This window comes from Plecotus auritus (assembly GCF_963455305.1).
Source record: "Plecotus auritus genome assembly, chromosome: 6".
Classification (NCBI taxonomy): domain Eukaryota; kingdom Metazoa; phylum Chordata; class Mammalia; order Chiroptera; family Vespertilionidae; genus Plecotus; species Plecotus auritus.
The window spans coordinates 55,722,821-55,750,692 of NC_137773.1; the positions used below are offsets into that span (position 1 = coordinate 55,722,821).

A 27,872-nucleotide genomic window follows, 5' to 3' on the forward strand; every position below is an offset into this window, starting at 1 on the left:
ATATATAAATGGCCAATGAGCACATGCAAATATGCTCCACATCACTAATCATCAGGCAAACGCAAATCAAAACCACAAAGAAATACCAGTTCACGCCCAGTATGATGGCTATAATAAAAAAGACAGACAATAACAAGTTTTGGCAAGAATATGAAAAAAACTGGAACTCTTACATGGTTGGTGGGTATATAAAATGGTGCAGCTGCTTTGGGAAACAGCTTGGCAGTTCCTCAAAATGTTAAACATAGAATTACCATTTGACCCAGCAATTCCACTCTTAGCTATCTACCCAAGAAAAATGAAACATATGTCCACAAAAATAGTTGACAAATGTTCACAGTAGCAAAAGTTGGGCAACAGCTCAAATTTTGTTCATCAACGAATGAATCAATGAAAAAATGTGTTAAATCCATTTTATACCATGTATAAAATTAATATTACATATATATTCTCGTTGTAGCCATTGCTGTAATATCCAATAGAATATTATTCAGCCATATAAAGGAATAAAGTATTGGTACATGTTACAACATAGATGAATCTTGAAAACATTATGCTAAGTGAAAGAAGCCAGCTACAAAAGACCACATATTATATGATTTAACTTCTATGAAATGTGCAGAATAGACAAATCAATTGAGATAGAGAGTAGATTAGTGGTTGCCTAGGCCTGGTGGGGGGTGGGTAAGAAATGACTGCTAATGGGTATAGAGTTTCTTCCTGGGGTGATGAAAATATTCTGTAATAGGATGTGGTGATGGTTGCACAACTCTGTGAATATACTAAAAACCATTTAATAGTATATTTTAAATGAATAAATTTGTGATGAGAATTATATCTCAATAAAGATGTTTTTTAAAATGAGAAGGTGCTTGTGCTTAACAATCAGTCTAGAAGTTCTCTCTAAAGCAGTGGTTCTCAACCTTTCTAATGCTGCGACCCTTTAATACAGTTCCTCGTGTTGTGGTGACCCCCAACCATAAAGTTATTTTCGTTGCTACTTCATAACTGTAATTTTGCTACTGTTAATGAATTGTAATGTAAATATCTGTGTTTTCCGATGGTCTTAGGTGACCCTGCTAGCGGTTCTCAACCTGTGGGTCGTGACCCGCAGGTTGAGAACCATTGCTGTAGAGCATAACAATCTAAAATATATAAGTTCTTAGAAAAGTAGAGTACTGGGCTCAATAAATTTCTCCAGGTGCTCAAAAAAAGTTTAAATAAAAAGAAGTATTTTTCAGTTTCAGACTGAGTAGACTATGCCATGTTGACAGTCTTAAGCTCTCAAATGCTTTAGTACCATGTACTTGACAGTGTGATAAATAGACAATATTAATAAAACAAATAAACTAAATACTTTTCTACTGATGGTTCTAAATTACTCTTTAACTCTTTCACATAGCTTTGCTAATATGTCACCTGCTCATTTTAGGAGTGAGCTTTGCTTTCAGCTGTACATAAGGGGGCAGAATCACAAGGAACTAGATACAGCTAGGCCTCCCGTGTTCTTTTCACGTAATTAAGTAACATGAGCTTGAAGTAGGCAAATGTGAGATGACATTAATATAAAACTGAAACAGCTATTTTCCATCCTTGTAGATTATTATTGAAGTCCTACTGCTTATAAAGTTTGATAGATTACAAATTTCCAAAGGAGACATACCAAATGGAACAGTGAATAATTTTTGCCCTGAGAAATCATTTAGTTAAAACCTCTAATTTCTCTTGAGGAATTCTTTAGAATAGAAGTGTCTCCGACATGGTCTTTGATTTGTTGGGGGTGGGGGGAACCTTCTTCCTCCTAAAAGAATGCCAGCCTTGCCCAGGAATAACCATGTAACTTAACAGCAAAAAAAAAAAACCACACTGAAAACAGTAGTATTATCGGAGGCTCATAATCCACACTCTACTAACTTATTAGGTACATGTGCCCTTCTAAGAAAGGTTTCCAGGTACCATTATTTCATAACAAATTAAGAAGAATCTCCACTCAAGAGAAATGGTTCTTTTTAAAAAGTAAAATGTACATTCAGTAGAGATTTGCTCTCCATCAGCTTCAACCTAAGGCATTCTTTGCAGGTGGACAAACTTATTTCTCTAGTTAACCATTGCCTCAGCTCAGTGTTTCTGGAGACTCAGCTGTCAGAATCACTGGTAGGGCTTGTAAAAACCACAGGGGGTCAGCCAGGTGCAGAGCAGGGCTCAGGAATGTGCATTTCTAACACTTCGATGTGCTTCCCAACCTGTGCCGATGCTGCTGGTCTGTGGACTGTCCTTGGAGAAGCACCGCCTAGACACACAGAGCTGGGGCTGGCTGGGCAAAGTCCTGGCTAGGCAGGTCTTCCCTGAGAGTCTACCAGAAAGGAAACATCACCCACAGGCCAAGACACATTTACATTTAACATTTAAATACCAGCAATCACCATAATCTGCTCCTCAACGTCTGTGGTTCATACTCATTGGTTATCTTCCTGGTCTCACACCACCCTCACTCTTGCCCACCCAGGATGTTTCGATACTATATGATAGCACCTATGTCTGCCCAACTTGCCCTTATCCCTAGATACAGGAGTGTCCACTGGTGGGCCCCGATCAGAGTGAGGTAATCTGCTGGAATTTGGAATTGGGACTAAGAAATGTCTGCCGAGTTGCTCTTTTTAATCAATATATATATATTGATTTCAGAGAGGAAGGGAGAGGAAGCGAGAGATAGAAACATCAAGAATGTGGAAGAATCATTGATCAGCTGCCTCCTGCACGCCTCTCACTGGGGATCGAGCCTGCAACCTGGGCATATGCCCTGACCCGGAATTAAACCTTTAACTCCTGGTTCATACACAGGTCGACACTTAATCACTGAACCACACCGGTCTGGCTAGTTGCTCTTTTGAACTCAGAAGCTGTTGGCATCACCACTTTCTACCATGTGGTTGGGTAACAGAAAAATTCCAACTGTATGTGCAGAGAGAAGGAGAAATGATGTGGAGGGAGAGGCCTCCTGGGTTCCATACAGTCCTCCGGCCCCTGGCTTCAGCGGACAACGGAGTCCCTGCCCTTGGGTTCGCTCCATAAGTAACCTCAAACCTCTGTCTTCTATTAAGTTCCCTTCTTGCCTAAACTGGCTGAAGAAGATTTCTTATTTACAACCAAAAAAGCCCTAATGAAAACTGTTAATAAAGGCAATCTTCAGGTACTTCTCCTCTCTGCTTCAGTTCACTCAGAGATTATATTTACCTGAAAACGTCATCCTGCCCAAGTTCAACTGCTTCAACATCCCTCATAGCTGAAGCCCGCACTTATTTAGCTGACTCCCTGAACTCTGCATCACTATGTATTTCAAATCCAGGGCCCACTCGGATTCTTCTATTAGAGGCAGTTATCATTTCTATTCCTCTCAACACTAGGCTGGGATAAATGAATATAAATCAGAAATTAATATAAGTCCATTTGGTGTCCTTTTTTGCACACAGAAATAAGAAAACCAATAGATTTCAAATTAAGGTCTGGATATGCAGTTTTACTTACCATGTTGGATAAATTTAAATGTTTGGTTTTTTTCAATAATGTTTCTGAATAACTCTGGCTTTCCAGCTACTTATTTTTGTGAAATTACATTTTTAAATCACTGTTACCCGCTACTTCTAGGTACAACCATATACATGGTACATTTTATATACAGATCCCCATATAAGCCCGTGGCTCCCCCAAGAGAGACGAGAGCCTGACTTGATCTCTTCAAGTACAACAGAGACAACGCAGATGGGATTTGGTGTCCTTTTTGGCGTTAAGTCCTATCTGTGGTAACACATCTGTTCCGTAAGTTGGCAAGGTCACTAGACACTGCAAAACCGGAGTTTAATAGTGTGACTTGATTCCCTTAGTCTGTCGAATGTCATCTATCCTCTGTATTGAACTTCAGCATGTTGGCCTCCTTAAGTCAAGACTTCTGGGAATTATCTTTGGCAACTATACGCTTAGCAGAAAAGTGTGATCGTTTTGGCTGCCTCGTGTCAGATAACAACAGGTAGTCGCAGGCGCCCAGTGGTTTCCCCGGAGTGGCTTGCTTTCTTTATGGTAATCAATTTATCTGGCCCAGCTGTCAGGCACTTGACTTCCCAATTAACAGCTGACATAGAACTCGAGCCACAGGAAGGAAGAAAACTCAGATGTCCCCAAACACGCAGCTAATGAAAAATGTAGTCTAGTCTCTAAGCATCTGTGTTTTCCCCCATGAAATGTAAATGTCCATTTGGAAAACAATATAACTACAGAGGTTTCTCCACATAAGGGAAGTTTCACATGATATTTGACTGGGCCACGGGCCCAACATCCATTAAGGCTTTATCATAAATTAAAATGGGAATTGAAGCAGCCAAAATTATTGACTAAGTCCCTCTTATTAATTTCATGAAAAGACTGAAAGGGCCTAAACTACCACAGATCACAGCTTCCATCTCCAGGAAAAATCCTTTCGTTCTACATTGTAGCTGTTCCTTGAGTCCAAACTGAAAGAAGGAAAAACATGTATGACAATGACCGGGCCGCCCTTTTCCCACCCCCCGAGTCCTCCTGACCGGAAGGGTTTTCCCCCGCCTGACAGGATGCCAGCAGTAAGGCCTGGGGTCTCATGGGAGGTGCACCCAGAGCAGCCCTGACTCCCCTGCATAGATGCTTTGGGACTGAATGACTGCCCTTGTCTATAGAGGGACAGGACATGCCATGGAAAAGGGGCTCTGAAGACACTGACAAGTCCTGTATTTGGATGTCTTTCAGGGCACAAACATTGAAACTGTTCAAGTTACAACCTGAGGAAAGTCGGAGCAGCAGGTTTTTCCTAACACCTTCCTCCTTCTGAGAGCGCTAATCTATCCATGCTAAGAAACGCCCATGTCCACCTTAAACCTAGTCAAGGGTGAGTCCTTTTGCCTTGCGGCTTCGGAATGATGGCCTTTGTGTTTGTCACACGCCCATATGGAGGACTAGCTTGGACCTTCCTGTGCAGGGCACTGGGGAGTAGAAGCACGGAGCTCCAGGTGCCAGTCACTCACTGGAAGCATTCCCCTGCCCTGGCTTTCTCCTGACCAGACAGACATAAGCATCTGGAGCATAGGGACCAGGGTGCATATTTTTTTTGAACCAGATCTCTTGCACTTAGAATGCTGGGAAGTTTTTTCAGGGGAAAAAACAGTTATCTTCGTCTTCAAACACATTTTCACTTCCACAGCACAAGGTAGGGCAGATGCCCTGTGGAAAGGCGATCATATCGTCCACTCAGTGATTGTTTAACCCACAGCACGTGGACTCAATAAAACTCAACATAAACATTTAGAAAGGCCACTTCTGTCCACAGATGTCATCAAATGTGTGTGGCTGCATGGCCATATTCCATTTGAGGGACCTCATTAACTAGGAAATGATTTCCTACTTCATGACTCAATGCTCATTATCTAAAAGGATTAAGATAAAATGCTTTTCCTGAAAAAACATCTTTCTTGAAATCTCATTTTTGCATATTCTCTTTCAGTGCCACCCCAGCTTTCTCCGCTCACAATACTGGCTGCACAGCAAACTCTGAAACAGAAATGTTATACACTAGACTCTTACCATCAGGAGGGGGAAGAGTCACTGGTAGAAGAGTTGAAGTCCCTGCAATGTGAAAGCCTATGATATGGGAAGGACTCAGAGAGCCAGGTGGCCTCTCTGAATTGACTGAAAAAACAACAAACAGATTCTTCTCTGTCACCAGGCCTTTGACACTGAAGGGAGGGTTCAACTGTATGAAAATATGTTCGCTTGAATATCATGTTTTTAAACATTCAGCTTTCACCAATCAGCAGTCTTGCTAAACCTCCCATTTATAGGGGAAGCTACCATATCATAGGCAAGTTTAGAAAAATGAAGCTACAGTAGGATGTAATGGTGGCATTATACTTTATCTATAATAAAGCACTCTCCCCTGAAGTCCCAACTGGCAAATACAGGAATTTCAATGTTCTGATACAATGACTTGAAGTAAATCACTATTAAGTTCTTAACTTCCAACCTACTGGTCAACCAGAAGCACAGTCAGATTCGGTTGGGAAATTACACAGGGAAGGAGCCCAATGCACATCCTGCTTTCATCCTTCACAGCAAGACACAAACTGAAAACAACTTTTGATTCATATGAGCATTTTGAATATTGTTTCTAAAAATTACCTTTAAGCAGTTGTGAACTAAGGATGTGGTATGACTGGGTAAGTATTATTATTGATATAACCTTTCTTTCCATGTTCTGAAAGTCACACCTTTGAATCTAAAAGACACTAAATGTTTACCTGGTCCGAAGGGGATGGGGCAGATAAGAGGCTGGGTACATAAATTTCAAGTTACTAGTACAATCTATTTTGCCAACATTTGATAGGCTGGGATTACATTTAGATACTAATTTAAAAAGTCATTCATCTTAAGGACTGAGATTAATTATTGCAATATCCCATTATGAAATGTTCTGTTTCTAACATCTCACGGCTACTCTATGGATAATTACTTCAAGTGCCATATCAACTACTTATCAGGTTAAGAAAAATATTTTTAATGGTTCTTAAAGAATATAAAGTATAAATACACAAAAAAAATGCAGGGTCCTTTACTTGGAAAAAAGTAGATAATCTGATCAATTAGCAGAAGTGCTTTGACTGTCACTAGAATCCATTTAAAACTATGACCTACAGCATCTTAGAAAGCAGCAGTGTTTTCCAACAATGTGCAGTCATATTTAGGTCGCATTTAATAGGGCAGATATACAGTGAACATCCGAAAACAAACTCATACATACAACACAGGAATTTAAGGCAAGTGATCCATCACCCCTAAATTCACCAAAATAATGTGACAGTACTGCCATTAGGTTAATTATGAGCCATGCAGGAAGCTACCCGATTGGCTCCCAAATCAAGTGAACAGACATGAGCATTTTAGAATAAAGCAAGTACCTGATAGTTTCATGAGAAGTTCAGAAGCTGCTTTGACTGACATGTCCCGCCTTAGCCCACTTCCCTTCCCTTCCTGGGCTTTCAGCGTGTCCTCAGAGATGCTTGGGGCTGACACTTCAGATTCCGGACTGAACACATAGCTGGACCGAGGCAAGGAGGTGCTGAGGGCCTCCTCTTCCTGGGGCTCCTCTTTCACTTGAAAGTTAAGATTCATGGGCTCCTTCTGATTTGCAGCTGTCAAAAGAAGAAAGGAATTATATATATACACAGATATAAAAGGCCACTCCCCTCTTAGCTGCCCCCAACTTAATGAAGTATGGATGCACGATCACACTGTGCTAACAGCAGGAGGGACCACAACCTAAACAAAATCAGCTGCGCCCTGGGCACAAAAATACAATACACTCCGTGAGCGCGTGGGCTTCTGAATCTTTCCCACCTATCCTATGTAAAAATGAGCCTTTCTCTTTGGTCTCCCTCAAGGTCTTCTTTCCTGTCTATGTGGCTGCCTCCCTGGCCTATTTGCCCCCTCCCCACCTAGTCCCATTAGAGAATAATGCCTTCAGGCAGTTATTCTTCTATAAAATACTGAATATAAACACGAGTCAGAAGCAACTTCCACAGCGAAAACCTGTGGTGGAGTGTAAGGTGAGGATGGAGAATTTGCCAGAAAGAAAAGCTCAGTCTAGAGAAATACCGCTTTTATTTTGTTATAAGCCGACACCACTGACCCACAAACAATGGGACGTGCACTTGGCATTGTTTTTTGGGTCCATGTCTGTAGCCCAAGTCATCTCCGAGTCCACAATGGGTATTTCTTTAAAGAAAACTTACTTTGGAATAATTTCAGATTTGCAGAGAAGTTGTAAAGATGGTTGGAAGAGTTCCCACATAATCCTTCACCCAGCATTCCCGATGTTAACATCTGACCTAACCACGATGCATTTGTCAGAACTGAGAAATTCACATTGCTAATGATCTAAACTCCAGATTTTATTCAGATTTCACCAGTGTTTCCACTTATGTCCTTTTTCCATGGTCCCTTTTTAGCATGGTTGGTTGGTGTGGGGTGTGCGGTCAGGGCAGAGCTAACTGGCCTATTATGGGATGGATTCTGTGGCTTGGTTACAGCATACCACTAAGCTACATACCACTCAGGAAAGACCAAGAAGGAAGGCAAGCATCCTCTACTACCACTTGCAACGTTCACAGGCATCCTGCTTCCTGTTAAAAGGCCATGTGGTGGGACTTTTAGGTTGGTTATATTGGGTGTGTCTGTCTTTTGAGAAAGAAGATCTCATCCTGATACAGACTTCTTAGTAACACCTAACAGTATGAGCCTTAAGCCCATTCCTGCTAAACAAATAAAAGGAAGAAAAAATACATCCCTAAAACAAACACCTATTACCCCTTGCCCACCATCTGCCCCAGTCAATACACAGACACAAAAAAAGTATTTCTTTCTACCCATGCCCCCTCTAAGAATATATATTCTGGAATCACAAGTTCATACTAGCATATTTGGAAACTGGAGCCCAGAGGCCCAACATGACATTTGGAAGTTTTGCTACCAGAAAGAGGAAGAGCTACCTAGTCTATGGGCTGCCCATCTGGTGTCCCTGACCAACCTCCATCACACCACTCCTCCACCTCTGGTCCCTGTGTTATAACAACGCTAATGTAACTTGACCTCCAGGTCTTTGATAAAATACCACCTTCTCAATGAAGTCTACCCTGTTCAAAATTGCAACCCCTCTCCAGTACTCCCAGTCTCTCTTACTCTACTTTAATCTTCCTTTTCTCCTTAAAATATAGGGTGTCCTCAAAATGCATGCATACACTCTGAATAATTATAAAGGCAGTGTTTATTAAAATACATTTCATTTTCAAAATTGAGCTATCAGCTTTTAAGGTGTGTATACATTTTTGGGGACACCCTGTATTTATCATCTCATAACATACTGTTTAAGATTGAATTGTGTCCCCCTCCCCCAAATCCATATGTTAAAACCCTAAACCCCATTGTGACTGAATTTGGAGATAGGGAGGTACTTAAAGTTAAATGAGGCCATTAGGGTAGGACCATAATCCAATATGACTGGTGCCCTTATAAGAAGAGAGACACATGTGAGGACAAAATGAGAAGGTGGCCAACTTCAAGCCAAAGAGAGAGAGAGGCTTCAGAAGAAACCAAACTGGCCAGCACCTTGATCTTGGACCTTCAGCCTTCAGAACTGTGAAACATAAATTTCTAGGGTTTCCATCACTCAGTGGTATTTTGCTATGGTAGCATAAACAGACTGATCACATAAAATATAGTTTTCTTATTTATTATGTTACTCTTTTGTGGTTTGTTCTTCATGAAGGCAATGATCTTTGTTTTAACGCTGATGGATCTTGAGTGCCTAGAACAGTGCCTGGAACATAGTAGGTGCTCATTATACATATTTGTTGAATGAGTAAAATACACTGGCCACAAATTAGTGACATCAGATGGCACTCCACTATTCCTTGTGGCAAACAAAAGTTAAGAATCTCAAAATATTCCACCAAAGGTAATCAGAGGTGCTTTCCCGGAACTGATCATTCTTTTGGGGATAAAACCTTAATTATAAAGTTAAGAGTTTTGCTGCCTACACCACAGCACTAACTGAGGTGTCTTTGAGTGATCACTTATACTATGGCTTTACTAAGAGGGGAGTCCAGACATCAAGGAAAGAGCCTAAAATGTAGCCATTTGGGGACAATGCCATCAGAATCTGAACCAAAGGGAACAAAGTCAGTCTCTAGAGTCTAGAGCAATCTGCAACAAGTATGTATTCCCAACCTCAACCAGGAAGGCAGCTCCTGAGAAGACTTTTGTTTATTTAGCGCATTTCTCCCTTTCAACCACTGCCTGGGGGTTTTGCTAACCACCTCCTAAAGCTTCTCTTGCCCTAAGCCTTTCTTCCATAAAATCCTTTCCCAAGAGCATGCCAGTTAGTCACGACAGAGCAATTAAACAGTGTATGGTCTATTGAGTCTGTGACTTTGATTCTTTGGGAAGGAATAATATAAAGTGAATGGTTAGGCATTTTTAAAAGTGCTTCAATGCTATATCTTTTATTTTAAAACTTTTTAAAATTCTAAGGTGAAGCTAGGGAAGATAAGAAACTACTGAGGTCCTGGAAGTAAATCCCAGTTCTAGAGAGGACACAGCCATTATGCTGAGGCTCTGAAGGTATAAGGACCTTCTACATGCTACGTAACACTTGAGGGGGAGAAAGATATTCAGCACTATTAGTACAACCCAGATTTAACAGAACTTCAAGGACACTTAAAACAACAACAGGCAAGCAGGATGTTGCTGATTATTAATTTGAAAGTCTTTCTACCTGGTCTTCATTCTAACAAGACTAGCATAAAACTAGTAAAGTGCTGGGGAAATGGAAATAAAGTTAATGACATGTCATAAAAGCATGTGGGAGACACTCATGTGCTCAAGTTTTTATTTCCCAAACATTTGGGCCTAAATAAAAGGTGGAAAACTAGAAATATGAAGGTTATCCTGCTTTCTTTCAATTACCAGAAATATTTACACTGAGAATAGTATATAAAGCCTGTATTTTAAAATTAATATGGCTAAATAATTACCATTGTGTGTTTTTTAATTATTATTATTATCCTCAGTTGGAAAAAACAGAGAAAGTTAAAATTAAAGATATTTTCTTTTGGACATAGGGGGGATTGCTAAGGGAAAAGCAATCCTATCTGACTCACTGCATAGTCTTGATTTCATTCTTACTAACAGAGATTTGTGCACAATGACCTCAGTTTGCAAAGGACTTTTCCAGCACCTGTCTTGACTTCTGCATGCATATCTTAAAGCTTCCAGATACTCCACTGTTTTTAAGATGCTATCATAATATTTTTGTTTTTTCATTTTATTTTTGTCATATTATTTTAGGAGTTATTTATTGTTTTGAGAAAGTTATCAGAATCCATCAGTAACTCAAAGTAAGAGAAAAATTCAGAAGGTAAAGAGCTAGTAGTGATGCTGTTGTAATAACCTGGTTATTATGTAACAGGAAAGGAGGAAAGGGGAGATCAGACAGACGCATGCCCAGCAAGATCTGAGCGATGTGGGAAGGTGCTGGTCTGTCAATCACACCTGAAAGCAAGTCAGTGGCTAGAATGGGTGTGATCACTGCAAGAGAGCAAAACCAGAATATTCAAAACTTCCAAACAAAGGAAGTTCCTTCCTTCTCTCTCTTCTCTCTCTCACGCCCGGGGTTCCTGGCTCTCCTGTGGCAGGGGGATGTCTCCTCTGTGCCCACATGGTGCACGGCCATGGTGGGCTCCACACATGGGCTAATGGACTTTAACGAGCTCGGATGCTGAACCACACCCGGCTGCAACATGGGGCGGAAGCTCTGGACACTGGCCTTGTTTCTGGCTCTGCTAGAACCCCAGCTGCACCTTTTCCAGGACTGGCTCAAGGGGCGGGGGGCTTTAGAACCTGAGAAATTTAACCTCATACAAAGTCTTCTTCTACATCCCATTCTCATTCCAGAGACGCCCCAAAAACCTCCACCTCACTCTGAGTGACAGGGGAGTTTGATTCTCGTGTAACATTAGAACCTAATCTGTTATCTCCTTTTATCTCTTTTTTCATGTTTAAATTTTAAATTTTTTCTTCAGATAGTCTGCTTTGAACACATTGAGGAAGCCCCACTAATCAAGAGGCCCCTTCTCTCACTGTTCAAACATTTTAGGACCTGAGCCTAAATGATGCTATCTTACGTTTACACATTTAATGGAGGTGGGCTGCCATTTAGAAGAAACAAGCTAGCTTTTTGAGGATTTATAGTGGATTCAAGATAAAGGCTAATATGGGGAAGGAGTGGAAGCCACTGGGATAAAGTAACTCCAAGTTGCTAATTCTAATAGGCAGGCGTTAATATGTTGTAAAAGAGACCCTTCTTTAAAGTAAGGTGTCATCAATTCTCCTGAAGATTTCTCCCATGACCGCCCCCCGCCTGAGGAAAATTCTATATAACTTCCGTAAAGGCCATAATTTGTTTTAATAATGCACATAACTAGCATTTGAATAGTTACTCAGGAATTGATCCATCAACCACAGTAGATAGGGATCATTATTATCTTCATTTTAGAGGTGAGGAAACTAAGGTCCTAGGAGGTTAACAGACTGATCCTGCACCCCTCTACCCCCCCCCCCAAAAAAAATCACAGAACCTCTAGACTCCAGGGCTTCTGACTGAAAATACACCCAAGCTCTCTCCTTTCTCTCCAAGAAAACCAGGCTTCTTTATGAAAGATGCTAACCTAAGAGGTTGGACTGTGGGCCTTAGAAAATAAGTGAGATGGAGTGAACTAAACATCGTACATGATAAAGGGGAGGGTGCAGTGCAACCTGAAGGTAAGGGTCGTTTTCTGAAAGGAGAGAATTTTGTGAACATTTGACTAAGAGGGTGGAAGAGGAGAAACCAACTGCAACATGGCAGCTTCTGTTCTGTCCTGCTCGTTCCCTCTGGTGAAGGAAAACATTTTCCTTGAGTTTAATAAGACGGAGCTCTCTTTCAGTCTAGAGTCTAGCAATTTTGCAAATTCTGAGCGTTACATGAAACAGCTAGACCAATGAGAATTTTATTTACTAACTCTTCCTAAAGCAGAGCCAAAGACTCTCAGACTTAGAAGGGACTGCAGATCAGTGGTTTTCAAACAGTGCTCCAAGGAACCCTAGGGTATGCTTCAGGGGTTCCAAATGTTTGCTTCAAATGTAAGATTATTTTAAAATTAGTTTTCCATTTGGCTTGAAAATTAATATAAAATTTAATTTTAAAATGTGCACCCCCAGCTGCATTATCCAAGATGTCAATCAGAGACCACTAATATGTTAACTTGTGTTGATAAGTTTATCTGGAGATCACTAAAATGTTAACTTGCAATGATAATTTATAGTAATTGAGTTTTATGTATCACTTGTAAGGCAGTTTTTGCCGCTCTCATGAAAGTGTTAGAGTTCTAATAATGAAACATGAATAAGGAAATGGTTAGCCATCTTTCAAGAAATTCACACCTGGGCATGTGTATCCATGTAATACTACACTCTCAGCCTAGAGTCTATGGGCATACCTTAAATCAGGCTTTCTCATCCTTGGCACCACTGACATTCTGGGCTGGATAATTTGCTGAGATTGTCTTGCACATTATGGAATATTTAGCAGCATCCCTGGCCTCTCTACCCCTAGATGCCAATAGCACTTTCCAGTTGTGACAGCAAAAAATTTCTCCAGACATTGCCAACTATCCCCTGGGCACACCCCTGGTTGAGAACCTCTGCCTTAAACTCAATGCCAGGACAGGTCTAAGTGTACCTGCTTTGGTGAAGCTTCTGATGGGGGCTGATAGACTTATGTAGATACAGAGAGACAGCTGGCTCTATCATTTACAGAGCACTTACTACGGGCCAGGGCGTACACTAGGTGTTTACTTGGGTTAATATCTCTGATCAATCCTCACAACAATCCTTTGAAGTAGGTACTACTATTGTCTCCATTTAGCAGATGAGAAGCTGGGACTAGAGATGAAATAAATTTCCAAATAACAGTTCACTGACTAATAACCAAGTGGTTAATACAGAATGATAGATGGCTTTAGTGTGTATTGAACATTGCAGATGCTTCCTATCTGCCCTTTATTATGATAAGGAATGAGGGCAGTTGCTAAATATTGTCAACTTTGAAACAAAATTTTATTATTATTATATTCTTCTTTCAAGTATCTGAATACATTCCAGTAAAGGGATTCTGAGATTACAAGGTGAATTCCTTGAAATCTGCCTTCATTTACCACAACATTTCCCTGTGTAAATGGTGTTTCTTGAATCTTCAATAAGCAAAATAAATTTAGAAATATACTAGGTGCTTCACCTAGTAGGCTCAAGACTTCACCTGATCATAATGCTAATTTCACATTTTGTTACCCAATAGCAACTGTTTTCTCAATTATGTGATTTTTTAAGTAAATAAATGTAATAAATGTGAACTTAAAAAATAAAATTATATTTAAAAATATATGTTCTATGTATTTTATATGTTGAATCTGCTCTTAAGACTTATTTTGGGGGGAAATGGATTTAATATTTAAAATACAAGCCAACAAAATAAATATCATTACTGTTTTCCACCCCCTTATTTTACAATAAGAAAACAAAGGCTTGGAGGACGATTTGGCCTTTTTAAAACCACACAGCTTGTTAGCGACAGAACCAGAATCAGAGCCCACCTCTCCAGGTCTCAAATCAAAGCTGTTCCCTTGTAAGTGTATGAAAGTATGTATGACCAGGCTGGGAAGCTGGGCTTTGTTGACAATTTGATGTGTTTTAAGTGAGAAGAAAAAAATAAATAAAGTGCCTCCTAAAATCATAAGGAAAGGCAAGATTTGATTAAATAATAACAACAGTGGAGTATTACTTTTAGATGTTAAGCATATTATATCTAAATGGAATGTTCAAAACATTAGCTAAATATTTTTAAGCCTTGCTCTCCAATAAGGTAAACTACTTAATTTGCCTTAAGTAGTTTTGTAATTAGTGTTTAGTGACGTTTTAAGTATCTCATATTTTTCATTAATGCCCACCGGAGCTAATACTTGGCCACACTTCAGGATCTATGTCCCAAACCCAAGACTACACAGGTCATCGAGGGCCACTGCAGTTACAGACACGGTGACAAAGGAAACAAAACAGCCCCTGGAGCAGGGTCAAGGGGAGTGACAATGAGCGGGCCTCAAGAACGTTAGCATAACTCTGTACTTAACTACTAAACCCAACACATAAGGAGCAAAAGTAGCTATTTGCAGTAATCCACTTAACAGACAGGATATCTCCCTTGTCAAAAGCAGGAAGGACAAGTCCTGGAAAACCCATCAAGCGGGGAGTGAATGTGAAAGAAAGCTGTACGTTAAATTCATACCATTCAACCCAAAGAATGAAATGCATGAACAGCGAGAAATGATTGGAGATTAGAGAACAGGAAGCCTAACGATCGGATAATATATTTCCAACACTCTTCAGGGAAGTTGGTGACCATCTGCCCCAAATGACATCTCCTCTTGATTGCTACACTTGTCATTTTCCATTATTATGCCGACATTCTGGTTTGTTACATCCGTTTTTTAAGTGATGTTTGTTACTACAGAACACCCGGAGAACCTGCAGGACTCTGGGCTGAGGTAGACAGTGAAGTGTCCGTAATGATTTCCTTCCCTGACAGCCCTCCCTTTGCAACGAGACTCTGCAGCTTCTCCCATGAAGAGGTGGAGTCGGTGTTTCCACTCTTTGAATCTGGGCTGGACTTGGGACTTGCTTGGGTCAACAGAAGGTGATGGAAGTAACCTTGGGCCAGTTCTGAGTCGAGCCTCCAGAAATCTTGTGCACTTCGGCCCGCTCCTTGGAACCCGGCCCAGCTGCATGTGAGTGAGCCTGGGCTAGCCCACTGAAGGACCAGGGACCCTGGGAGCAGAGAGCAGCCATCCCAGGTGAGGTCACCCTAGACCAGCCAGCTCCCAGCCATGCTGGCCATGGACTGCAGATGGGGAAGTCAGCCCGGGGGAGACCGGGAGCCAGCACCCCGTTGAGCCAGGCCCAGATTGCCAATCCATAAAATCATAAAGGAAGAAAATGGTTATTGTTTTGAGCTGATAAGCTCTAGAAAAGTTTGTTCCTTAACTAACTGTGTGATGGACTCTAGTTCCTAGACCTGGCACTACAAGCTGAGGTCCAGGAACATAAGACATGAGAACCCCAAGGTACTCACACCCTGTGGGGCTCCCTTTACATGGCCTGCTCACTTTCTATAGACCACACTCTACTCAATCTTGTTTCTTACAGCATATGGAGGTGGCTGTGAATCTGCAAATCTTTTTCAAGTGAAATAATATCACAATCTCTGAAAACCTGACTTTCAAAATATGAGTAATGGAATATTTTTCTTATAACCCATTATGGAATGCTCTGTGGATGATACAAAGATAAAGATGTTATAAAAGAAACATTCCCCCCCTCCCACCTCCCACCCAGCAACTTGAAATAGTTGAAAAGCAAGACTAATATACAGCAATAGAAAGAACTAGTCATAATACAAGCACCAATTAGGGTGATAAAGACTTGAAGTATCACTGGAATTCACAATGGGGGAGAGCACTGAAGACCAGAATAATAGGAAAGGGTTCACTCAAGAAGTGGGAGCTATTTTTGGAAGGATGACCAGCGTCTACAAGGGCCAGGCAGTAGGGGGAGAGTAGCACAGGGATGGGGCCCAAGGTTGCTAGAACTGCTCTACAAAGATACAGGAAGAACCACTGTGGGTCAGAAGTGCATTAAAATAGTTATTTTAGCTTTAATCACATTATTACTTACTTTTGTAAAAGTTCCCCCTTCCCATTTTATCGAACAGGAGGAAGACACAGGGAACTCCACAGTTCAAATGACCAGACCCCCAAGCAACAAAGGTAAAGGCAGAGAAATGGAAATGAGAGGGCTGGGTCTATGAGCTGGTGCAGACTGTAGACATTTTTCTAGAGAAGTGGGGATAGGGTTACTCAGTAGACAGGAGCAGGTGCGGGCATAACCTGATGCAAGAAGCATTAGAAGAAGAGTCCTCCAGAATGCCTTGGAGGACCTGGAGGTGGGGGGCAGCTGGGGTGGAGAAGGTGTCAGGGAGAGAGCTGGAGTGGCAAGCTGTCTAGGTTTGAGGTGACAGCCAGGAAGGGTTGCACCTGTAACGATGGATTGTAGGTCTATTTTGAAGACACAAAAAAGTTTACTCAGATTAGCAACTGAATTAGCATGTAGAAATGATGCCATGGTTTGAAGCCAAAGAAAATAAACAGTGAAGCAGACGGAGGTCAAAAGACAGTTTGCTCAACTGAGGAAAAAAAAAAGATAATAGCGAATAAAGTGGTCATTTGCCAAGGCCTTGCAATTAGGATCTTTGTTCTGTCCCGTGGAGCTGAAGCCTTTAAGCCTCAGCTTCCTCATCTACAAAATAGGTTAATATCAATGACCCCACAGAGCTGTTGGGAGGATTAAATGAGAAACTACATGAGGTTGTGGGCACAGTGCCTGGCTCACTGTAAACACAATTGATTAGTAATAATGCTTATAATAATAGTAGATTAGTAACAACAGCAGTAAGTAGAAGAAAGTGTACTTCTCAGGGAAGAAAAAAATGAACTGGATTCCGTTTTGCAGAAATATAGACTTCGATAAGTTTTCCCATGGGTCTATCAAGATTAAAAAAAATATTCTGTGGGCAATTTTAGAAAATGGAGTACTCTGTCTACCACGGTGAGGAGAGATATGGATTCCAGTCTTGAGCCATTTACAGGATGTACACCAAGTCCTGGTTTCCTCATATACATGCTTGTTACTAGACAATGTATTTGGGAATACAATAGGAAGCTCTACAGAAATATAAATTGGCCTTATTGTTACTAATCTATTTGCATGAAATAATTAAATAATGCCTAAAAGTATTAATGCCACTTGCAATGACATCAAGCATACCACATGCATGCTGGGGACCCTGGCTAACTCTACAACAAAGGACAGAGGACAGAGCCAGGTTCCGGTGTCGCTGCTTCCTTAATGATTTGGGGTGTAGGCAGCCTGAGGAAGGGAACGCTGAAGCCAGGCCCCCTGAATTAGAATCCCTGCTCCACCACATGTTAGCTGTGTAAACCTGGGGAAGTATCTTAATCTCTCTGTTTCTTCATTTTCATCTGTAAAATGGGAATGCTGTCTTGCTACAGGGTTGCTATAAAATTCACATGTGTTATGGAATAAAGTAAACACTATATAAATGATTGTTAAGGGGAGAAAAAAAGAAACAATGAGTAAATGTCACAAAGTCCCCTTGGGTTGGGGACCCATCCAAGCTTTCTTGTCATGCTACCTGCTCCTTTCTGTGACCCAGATCAGCCCTGGTCTCATGGAGTAGCAAGTCCCTGGAAACCAGGAGGGCCTTGTACCCTCCCTCTCACAAGACTCACCACCAGGTTCAGCAGTAAAATCCAGGGTTTCAAAAGGGCATCAGGCTGCCTGTGTGTAGACGGCCCCTACACGCAGCTGTGACACGGGGATTTTAGGCACATGCTCCGTGAGTGCCCAGCATGAGAAAAGCGATGTGGGGTTAAAAAGAAGGGCCAAACTGAAGATGCTATGGAAGGTTGTCCAAGATAAACCCGCTGGGGAAGATACCTAAGTGTGGGCGTGGGAGAGCCACTGGCACCGAAGTCTTAGGGCAAGAATGGCCCAAGGATGGCATTTACTTGAAAGAAGCCTCCTTTGTTCAGATGTTTCACAGAAAGCCAATCAGAGCCACCAGGCAATAAGGATGGCCCGGTTTACTGGGCATCTCCCATTCCTCCTCCAGCAGCACAAACCAATGTATGGCAGCATGGGGGAGCAGCCAGTCATAGACTAACCAAATTGTAACTACAGGCGCATAAAACTGTACAAAATAGATGGAAGCAGCAGAACAAAGGCCTATGGGACGCAAATACATCCACCAGTTCCCACTCATTTATACAAGAGAACCTTTGCTGTTTATGGCTGTGCTCCTAATAAATTAAAAATTTGGCTTGTGCCTATATGTAAGTCCTGGTTAAAATTACTTCAGCCTTAATTTTATGAAATTAATAGAATGTGTGAGGTTGTATAAAAAATTATTTTTGCCTGCTTCCAAATTAAAAATAGTTGAAATGACTTGTATCTTTTATTTTCGAAAGCCAGAGACAAAAAGCTATTCCCAGCCGACAACGGAGGTGCCAAGTTTCTGTCAGCTGCTCGGTTATAATTTGGAGAGCTAGAATTCAATTATGTATCTTGAAGAGTGTAGTTTTCAGAGAGAGACATGATGTAAGGCCAGAGCAGGCAACTGTTACTCAGGCTTCAAGTAACGACACTCCCAGCCCCTCGATGTTCCAGGAGTCTTGAGACTTTCTAGTTCTAACTAGAGAACATTGAGATGCTTCTTCTAATTCTGGCATGGGGCCCCACGAGGAGAAACACGGGGTTTCATGACCATGACTCACCCAGGCCTCTCATGCACGTCAACCTTGACCTACGGTGAATGCCTCAGACCCAGCACACACCATGCCCTTTCAGGGTCTGGGATACAGAGGAGGGAAGAGAGCTGCACCAGGTATCAGGTTCCTATTCCCATCAGTGGTCCTCAGTCTTGGTCACATTTAGAGTCATTTGAGAATTTTAAAGAGAATACCAATGATTAGCTCCTATTGTAGACCAATTAAATCATAATTTCTGGGAGTGGGGCTAGGCCCTGGCATTAAAAAACAACAACATTGTCCTAGCTGGTTTGGCTCAGTGGATAGAGCGTCAGCCTGTGGACTGCAGAGCCCCAGGTTCGATTCTGGTCAAGGGCACATGCCCGGGTTGTGGACTCCATCCCCAGTAGGGGGCATGCAGGAGGCAGCCTATCAATGATTCTCATCATTGATGTTTCTCTCTCTCTCTCTCCCTATCCCATCCTCTCTGAAATCAATAAAAATATATTAAGAAAACTAACAACAACAACAACATAAAAACTCTATAGAGTTAGAACTGCTGCTGGAGGCTGGCTCATGGGGAGAAGGCCCAGAAGAGCAGGAGCTTGCTCTGAGGTCAGGTGAGCGCCTCTCCCCTGTGCACTCCAGGTCATGCGAGCCCTGGCTCCCTGCCCCGACATGCAGGGGCCTGCATGTGCCTTCTGGCTCCCAAGAAAGATCTATGCAAACACCCAGGGCTGCAGCCTCCAAGACCTGCCTTCCAGGCCGAAACCCAGCACAAAGCTGACAAAATTATTTTTTCTCTTAGCCCGGAAAGCCAGGGGCAGGGGCTGCCCCGTTCTCTTCCCTGAATCAATTATGGTGCTGCGCCTGGACAGCCTCGGTCCCAGGGAGCAACATTAATCTTGCAGACCCAGGAATGTTAAGTGTGGGCTCGGGCAGAAGAAGAGTTAGTTGATGATCCGGAGAAAGGATTTGATTTCACAATCACATACGCTGGGAAACGTCAAAATCAGGGCGGGGGTGGGAGGAGGATTTAGAGTCCGTTTAAAAGAGCATTCCACCCTTGTTCTTTAATCTCACTGGGTTCCCTTAAGACTTAAGTCATCTTTATGCTCAGTTTTAGTGGAAGGAGCTAGAAAGACTCCCCTTAATAACCAAGCAAGAAAGAATCAAGTGTTTTCCCTCTCTCTTTTGGAAACAAGTAGGTGTGTCCATGCTTGAATTTGTCACTGTGCTCCATTTCTGCAGACAGTGATGTGGCTGGCACCGGGACTCGCAAACTCCGTGCCCGCAAACAGCTGCACCCTCCGGTCCCAGCAGGTGCACGCGCAGAGCCCAGCTAAAACTCATTGCAAGAACAATGGAGCCCTTATGACGCCGAGGGACAAGGCCCGATGTTCACCACGGCTGCACTACATTAGACGAGGGAAAGAGCTAGAAACTCAGCCTCAGTTCTCTGGAGTTGGGCCTTTTGGTCTCAGGATCAGAGCCTCAGACACAGCCAGCCCCAGCAGCTATCAAGGATAGGGCTCGACCCAACGAAGAGTTAGTGGTATTCAAAAACAACAGCAATACACAAAACCCCTCCAGAAAATGTATCCCCCTCCTTTTAACACATCTTCTCCTCCCGGGGGCTGCATTGCCACAGTCACCAAGTTTACATTCACATCCAAATATGCACACACACAAAAAATTACCGATGCATCTCACTCCCCGGTGACTTTGTAACAGGTTGCTAGGTAACAGTGCACACAAGTCAGGTTTCAGGACCTTTAGTAAGCCACCATAAAATCGCTGCATGGGCCTTTTGCATAAACAGTGTGCATTTGTTATCTATTTTCTTCTGCCGATTGATCGGTCGGCAAATACTTCGACTGCCAAACCGTAAACAAGTCCCCATCAATAGCTAGCTGAGAAAACAGATCACAGCATGAGGCTTTGGTGCACATTTTTACCCCAGCCTACCAACTGGCTTCTCTGCTGGGGATGCCCCTGTTTGCAATTCTGGTTCCCAGCAGCCCCGGGCCTTATGTTACCCTCCCTGAGACTAGGCTGGAGCTAGTTACAGCCAGATGTGGGGCACCCAGGGCTGAGCCGAGCAGGAGCGGTGTATCGTACACCAAGTATTTTACCCAATCCTCCCTTCATCCCTTCCTGCAGCTCTGAAAACATCCTGGGGTGGTGGAATAAAGGGAATAACCCCTTCCTAAGAGTTACTCACCCCACTTAGTTTTCCCGTTAGTAAGGAGATGTCCGCCCCCCTATCTAAGCTAGGCTAAGTGAAGATGCCATTTGCATGTCGTTTTTTGCACTAGAAGAACCCAGAAAAGGAGCCCCTTGTGCTGTACTGTGGCGGGAGAGACCACCAAGAAAGGACCAAAGATGCTCCGGAGGGGAAAACTAAAGTGTCAGCAGCAAAAGGGACAATGGAAGCTGCACTTCCCTCCACCTCCGCCCCCCCGCCCCCGCACCCCGCTCCGTTTTAAAAAATGTTTCAATATAAAACCCAAAGTCCCTAAAAGATCAGTTTTCCCTAGATGAGCTGGAAGAGAAGGGGGGCGTAGAAAGCCCCCTGTCCGTCTGTGCCGCAGTCAGATGCACCGTAATCCCTGGGACTTGATTGTGCCCGACATAGGACTGCCTCCCTCCCCTCGCTCGCACGGCAGGTCTGGGTGCCCCACGGAACACTCTCTGCTCTCTTTTCCTACGCAGCTCATTTCTGTGACACCTCATTTCCATCCCCTACCTTTTCTCATTTCCTCCAACTAGAGTCGCGCGCTCCTGAGGGGCAGAGATCTGGGGTGACGGGGACAATCCAAAAGACCTGACTGCGGTGTCCCTGAGCACGGGGTCTTCAGAGTGACGCTGAACCTCTAATGCACCTGGCAATGACATTTAGTGAAATGCGACTCACAGTCCATTTAAAGGAAGATGGTGACCAATTATTCTCCATTTAAAAGGCTATTGTCAATCTCCAAAGAGCTGAAATGGCATTTGGAAATCATCCTGGGGACTGCAAGACAGAACCAATGCTCAGCCGACCTTTCCCCACCCTCCACATTGCCTTTAAAATTTAAAACCATACTTTAAAAAAATGGAATGAGCAGCAGCGCAATCCCAGGACACGTTTTCTCATTCCAAAAGGGAGTCAGGAAAAATAGCCTTCCTCAATGTGGCACCCCGTTCTATACACAACTTAAAGAAATTGAAAACAAAAACAAAAAATAAAAGAAATATCACATATAATTTGATGGTCAAAGTAGTATTAATCAATAAGGATAATTTTGTACAACTTCTACTCCATATTCTTTTCAAATGGCATTGGGACAGTTGGAAAATAATTTTAAAAATATTCTAATTCCACTTTATTAGAGTAGTCAAATTGACAGAGACAGAAAGTGGAAGAGTGGTTACCAGGAGTTGGGGGCAGGAGGAATAGGGAGTTATTGTTTAGTGGGAAGATGATAGTGTTCTGGAGATGGATGGTGGTGATGGTTATACAACAATGTGAATGTACTTCATGCCAAAGAACTGTACTTAAAAAGGGCCGATTTCATGTTGGGTATGTTTTACCATAATAAAATGTTTTCCACTGGGAAAACATTTTAAGATAATATTTATCCTTTAATCCAATTTTCAAAGTCTCTACTTCCTAATAGTCTCTGTACATATGTCCTTTAAAAAATCGTTTAAATTAAAAACAAACAAAACACCTGAATAATGCAAAATGAGACGTACCACACAAGCACGGTAAAGAACCCAGTGCAGAGACAGGTTACATAGAGGCCAAGGTCACACAAAGAACTGCCACCAACCGGGCTCACCATTGACCCTTCCCCCACAACGAGAGCCCATAAAGGAGAAAAACCAGAAGGACATCGGCAATCGCTGCTGCTTTTAGACCCCAAACCACAGCAATGCCTACACCCAAAGGACTGGAAAAAAAGTCAAGAACATGTATGAAGGTGCTGACCGTTAGAATTTAAAGGGACCTCAAAATCACCTAGTCCTACCAGTTGATTTTACAGATGAGAGCACTGGTAGAGAAGGAGAGAGAGAGAGAGAGGGAGAGAGATAGAGAGAGAGAGAGAGCGAGAGAGAGAGAGAGAGAGAGAGAGAGAATGAATACAACCCTATTCAAGTACCTGACAGCTTCATGAGAAAATCAGACGCCATCTTAACAGAGATGTCCTGGCTGAACAATGCTGACGCACTGTTGGCCACATACTCGGAGGGGTCTTTCAGCTTTGTGTGGTTGGCCGGCCTGTCGGCAGCATTCAGGGGAAAGGAGGCTGGCAGGCCGTTATCTTCCTTGGGCTCCTCCTTCACCAGCAAAGGCGAGACGCCAGCCCCACCCTGGCTAGTCCTCTCTGGAGTGCTGGCCGGCATCATGGTCCCCACTAGCTCTGTCCCTCCTGCTTCCCTGTGCTGCCCCAGGCAGGCACTGTCACTGAGGTGGGGCGATCCCTTGACATCTGGGTCTGGGATCTCCTCCTTCACCTTGGCTTCTGTCCTCAGGAAGTGCTGGTGGCAGCGCATGTGGAGCTTCAGGCTGAAGTGGCGTGAGGAAGTGAAAGGGCACAGCTGGCACTGAAAGGTCTCTCCCCGGTCCTGGTGCTGATGAACCTGGCGGAGAAGCAAGAACAGTGAGCCGTCCACCACGTGCTTACGGGAAATGCCTGGCTGTGGGTGCACACTCATCATCAACTAGTCTCCGCACCGGACAAAGGGCTGGCCCCGGGGAACAGAGAACCAGAGGGGAGCATCTCATGACGGCGCTCCGAGTGATGAGGTCACCCCCAAAAATAAAGTGGGTCCATGTCGGGGAAGAGTCCGCTAATAGAGCCAGGCTCACGATGGAGGTGCTGTCGCCTGTGGAGGCCGTCCAGGGTAGAATCCTCTTAAGGGTCTAGTCATCCGATCTCACTCAGTGTCTTCAGAGAAAATATTATAAACCCAGCAGAATGCACACTTACCTAATTACTAGTTGGGGGTCAAAAGAGGTCACCTGTTACGTAATTCCTCTCTTAATGATAACGCTTTGAGTGTTCCCAATGACTGTCGCCCAGAGAATTAGTGATGTTTTGCAAAATAATTTCAATTTTTCAAAATGCTTTTCTAGGTAATTAAGAATGTGGAAAATAATGGCTCCAGGGTATTCCCATTTCATAGACAGTGAAATTGAGACCTGGGATTGAGTGGCTTGAATAAAATTACAAGTGAAGAAAGCCGAGTGGGGTGTGGGGAGAACCAGGGTCTGGTCCCCACCAAGGATTCTCAGTGAGACGAAGCCAGTGTTTCCCACCGTGGTGACCCTGTGCTCAGATCCTGAGGTTTGCAGTAAAAGAGTGCCCGGCCAGCGTGGCTCAGTGGTTGAACGTAGACCTATGAACCAGGAGGTTATGGTTCGATTCCTGGTCAGGGCACATGTCCAGATTGTGGGCTTGATCCCCAGTAGGGGGTGTGCAGGAGGCAGCCAATCAATGATTCTTTCTCATCATTGATGTTTCTCTTTCTCCCTCTCTCTCTCTCTCTCTCTCCCTTCTTCTCTGAAATCAATCCTACCCTATATAATCCTATATAATAAAACCCTAATATGCAAATCGACTGACCAGTGGAATGACCAGTTGCTATGATGCGCACTGACCACCAGGGGGGCAGACGCTAAACTCAGGAGCTGCCCCCTAGTGGTCAGTGTGCTTCCACCGGGGGAGCGCCGCTCAGCCAGAAGCCAGAAGCCAGGTTCACAGCTGGCAAGCGCATGGGGCAGTAAGGAGCGAGGGATCCCGGACTATAAGAGGGCACAGGCTGGGCTGAGGGACCCCCACGCCCCCAGGGCATGAATTTCATGCACTGGTCCTCTAGTAAAAATATATTTAAAAAAAGAAAAAAGAATGCAGACTTTGAAATCCAGTTCGTCTTGCTTGCACGTATACACCTGTAAAAACTGAGAGGAGCTTTTTTTCCTTCCTGTCACTCCCAAATTTAGAACTTGAAAAAGCAAGGAAATCATTGCATGGGCCCGAGCCAGGCTCCGTCCGAGCTGGCCGGTGCTCACAAGCTTGTTAACTCCCCCTTTCATCTCTGCCAATGCCTCAGTGCTGACCTGCTGCACCCTGCTATTTCAGGACTGGCCCTCCCTGCGTCAAAACTGCCAATTGTGTAGATTTGGGCCAAATGATTTGAGGAGTTGTGTGCCCTGGACAAACAAGTCAGGGGTTGGAATTCAAAACCAAAACCAAACTGACACCCCATCTGTCAGGGGTGACCTGAGTGGGATTTGAACCCAGGTCTCACGAAGGTTAAAAGTCAGTTCGTTAATCCACTGCACCACCTGGCCCCTCGGCGGAGGCTGCCTTTCCAAGAAAGCAAGTTTTACTACAGCTGTTTATGCATTCTGAATGCAATCCAAAAGTATTATTCACCAGCCAAAACATACTTTTAAATAATGTTAAGTGACCAACAAAAGCAAAGAAATTAAACGTTAATGGTGAGATCCTGTCGCTACAGCACCCCACTGTGGCTTTTTGAAAAAAACAACAGAAGAGATTCTGGGTCCCCCAAAGCATGACTTTCTCAACAGAAATCACCATATTAACTTAAAATCAGTGGCAGCAAAGCCTTGCTCACGAAAGCCTTTCCCTACCAGGTCTGGGGGTGGGGGCGCTGGGTTGGGACGCCACACTGTCAGCACTGTCACACCATCACTGGCTGTGAATATCATCACCCCTCTCTTTTCTTTTTCAACAAAGGGACTTCACTCTGGAGCTGATGGGTTCATTTGTTTTCTCACTGAATCGTACGATTTCCCTGCCACCTCTCCACTCAATTCATGCAGAAGCAGGCACCTGGGGTCAGGTCACCGCCCCAGGAGACCCTGGCAGGTGCTGCCCACAGCCTGCCCTGCAACCAGGTGGTAAAGGTCACAAGGCAGAAAGCTTGGGGCGTCCCTGGGAGAATTCCATTTCAGAAGTGTCCTTACATCTACTGACTCGGGAGAGGACAGGGGCAAATCCAAAAACAGAAGCCCCCGAAGCAGCTTCTGGGAGAGGGAAAAGCACCGACAGAGAGCAGGTTCTGGAGCCGAAGGGGAGCCCGGCTGGAAGAGTCTGCATGCAAGTGTTTTACCAGGCGGCCTTCCCACCAGGTCCTGGCCTTGCTGCATTTAGTTGTGGGGAACATTTGGTGACCGTTTTAAGGAAAAGCAGTGGATGTGGACTTGACTTGCTCACTCACAATTTTATTTGAGCTACACCTTCCCAAAGGGGCTAGGGGCCACATTTGATCTTGGAGAGGTTTTAGCTCCAACCTCTGCAGACCAAAGAGCGCTTTCTGTTACCATTTTTATTCTCTTTAGCTTAACACAGACTTCAAAACACACTTGTCTGAAGCATGTCATTCTTTCCAGGCCACATGGTGGTGTCCTTACTGACTGGTCATTTTGCACGAAAAGCACATCTGCGCCCTAAGGGGTGGGACGTGAAGGTGCTGTTATATCATTCGGTCCAGCTCCTCAGTCGGATGAATAGGAGGAAACCTTGGGAAACATCTACTCCACCGCCCTTGGGGGACCTGGCCAGCCGGCAGGGGCTTACCCATGCGTCCCAGCTCCTCAGAAGGCAGGCCCGGGACCAGCAGAGCTAGGTGCCCTGACCTTGTCCACTGTCTTGCCACTCCTTCACCCATGTTCTTTATCTTAGCAGTCCTCCTCACCTTTTTCTGTCCAATTTCAGCTTATGAATGTCCTATTTAATCCCTGTATGCTCACTCATCCAGGAAAGTTGTAAAAGACTTAATGGATATCTAAGATAACCCTGAGGAAGCTGGAGGCATCTACATCTCCTTCCGCCGCTGCTCATAAAAATACTTGCACGGTATACTAAAGAGGAAAGGCAGGCTTAGAAAAACACACAGGGCCCAGCACCCAGAACATGCTAACACTATATGTGTTGAACAAACAAAGTGGAAACCCATTTTTTTTTCTTAAATAAATCCATATAATGAGTATAGAAAGAGATGCATTAGAATGACACTAAGGGTTAATTCTATGTGTGATGAGATTATGGGTCAATATTATATGCTTTTCATTTACTGGTTTTTCTAAATTCTCAACACTAAAGATATATCATGAAAAGAGCAATGAAATTCATTTTAGAGAAATGTTTTAGTCCATGTCGCTGATTTATTTCTAAATGTAAATGTTAATATGTATTCTGATGGCTTTCGGACAACAATTACTATGTTAGCTACATTTACCTAGTGTTTCTTCACCCTGGGCTCTGTGTTAAGTGGCTCATGTCCATTGTCTCATTTAACTATTATAACAACTCCATGAGACAGACCGCATGATTAGTATCTTCATGACCAGAAATGGAAGCTTGAGAGGTTAAATGATTTGCCCAGGGTCGCACAGCTACCAAAAGTCGTGGAACTGAGATTCTAACTAAGGTTCTTATGACCACACAGTTTGAGATCTTAATCTATAGGCAATGCTGCCCCCACTTCTTTGGCAGAAATGGTTTTAGAAAAATCTATTCATCTTTGTAATCTCTGGTCCAGGCAGCTGAGGCTCTCTCCTCCTAAAACCATGGCCATCGTGTTTCCCTGTGTACTCTATTTTCAAAATGTAGCCAAATTCAAGTACGTCCAATGAAAATAAAACCATGAATTGATTGAAGAATTTAAAAAAAAGAGAGAGAGAGAGAGGCCCATGAGTGAGGTGTAGAGCAGAGAAAAGAAACAGTACACCGTTTGATAAAATTAAACTTGTATGAGCCCTTCTCACACTTCCCTTATCAAAAGCTCAGTTGGAGCTCAACAGGT

General features: G+C 43.3%; 1 protein-coding gene across 3 annotated transcripts in view; it reads right to left on the reverse strand.

The window, feature by feature from the left end:
* The window catches only part of ZNF827 (zinc finger protein 827), a 174,268-nt gene that overhangs the window by 100,851 nt on the left and 45,545 nt on the right, over nt 1-27,872 (reverse strand). For all 3 annotated transcript variants that reach the window (XM_080671755.1, XM_080671756.1, XM_080671757.1), the window contains exons 4-5: nt 23,195-23,675; nt 6,975-7,208 (exon numbers count right to left, since the gene is read on the reverse strand). In XM_080671755.1, coding sequence (XP_080527881.1) covers nt 6,975-7,208; nt 23,195-23,675 — 715 coding nt within the window. The remainder of the gene's footprint in view (nt 1-6,974; nt 7,209-23,194; nt 23,676-27,872) is intronic.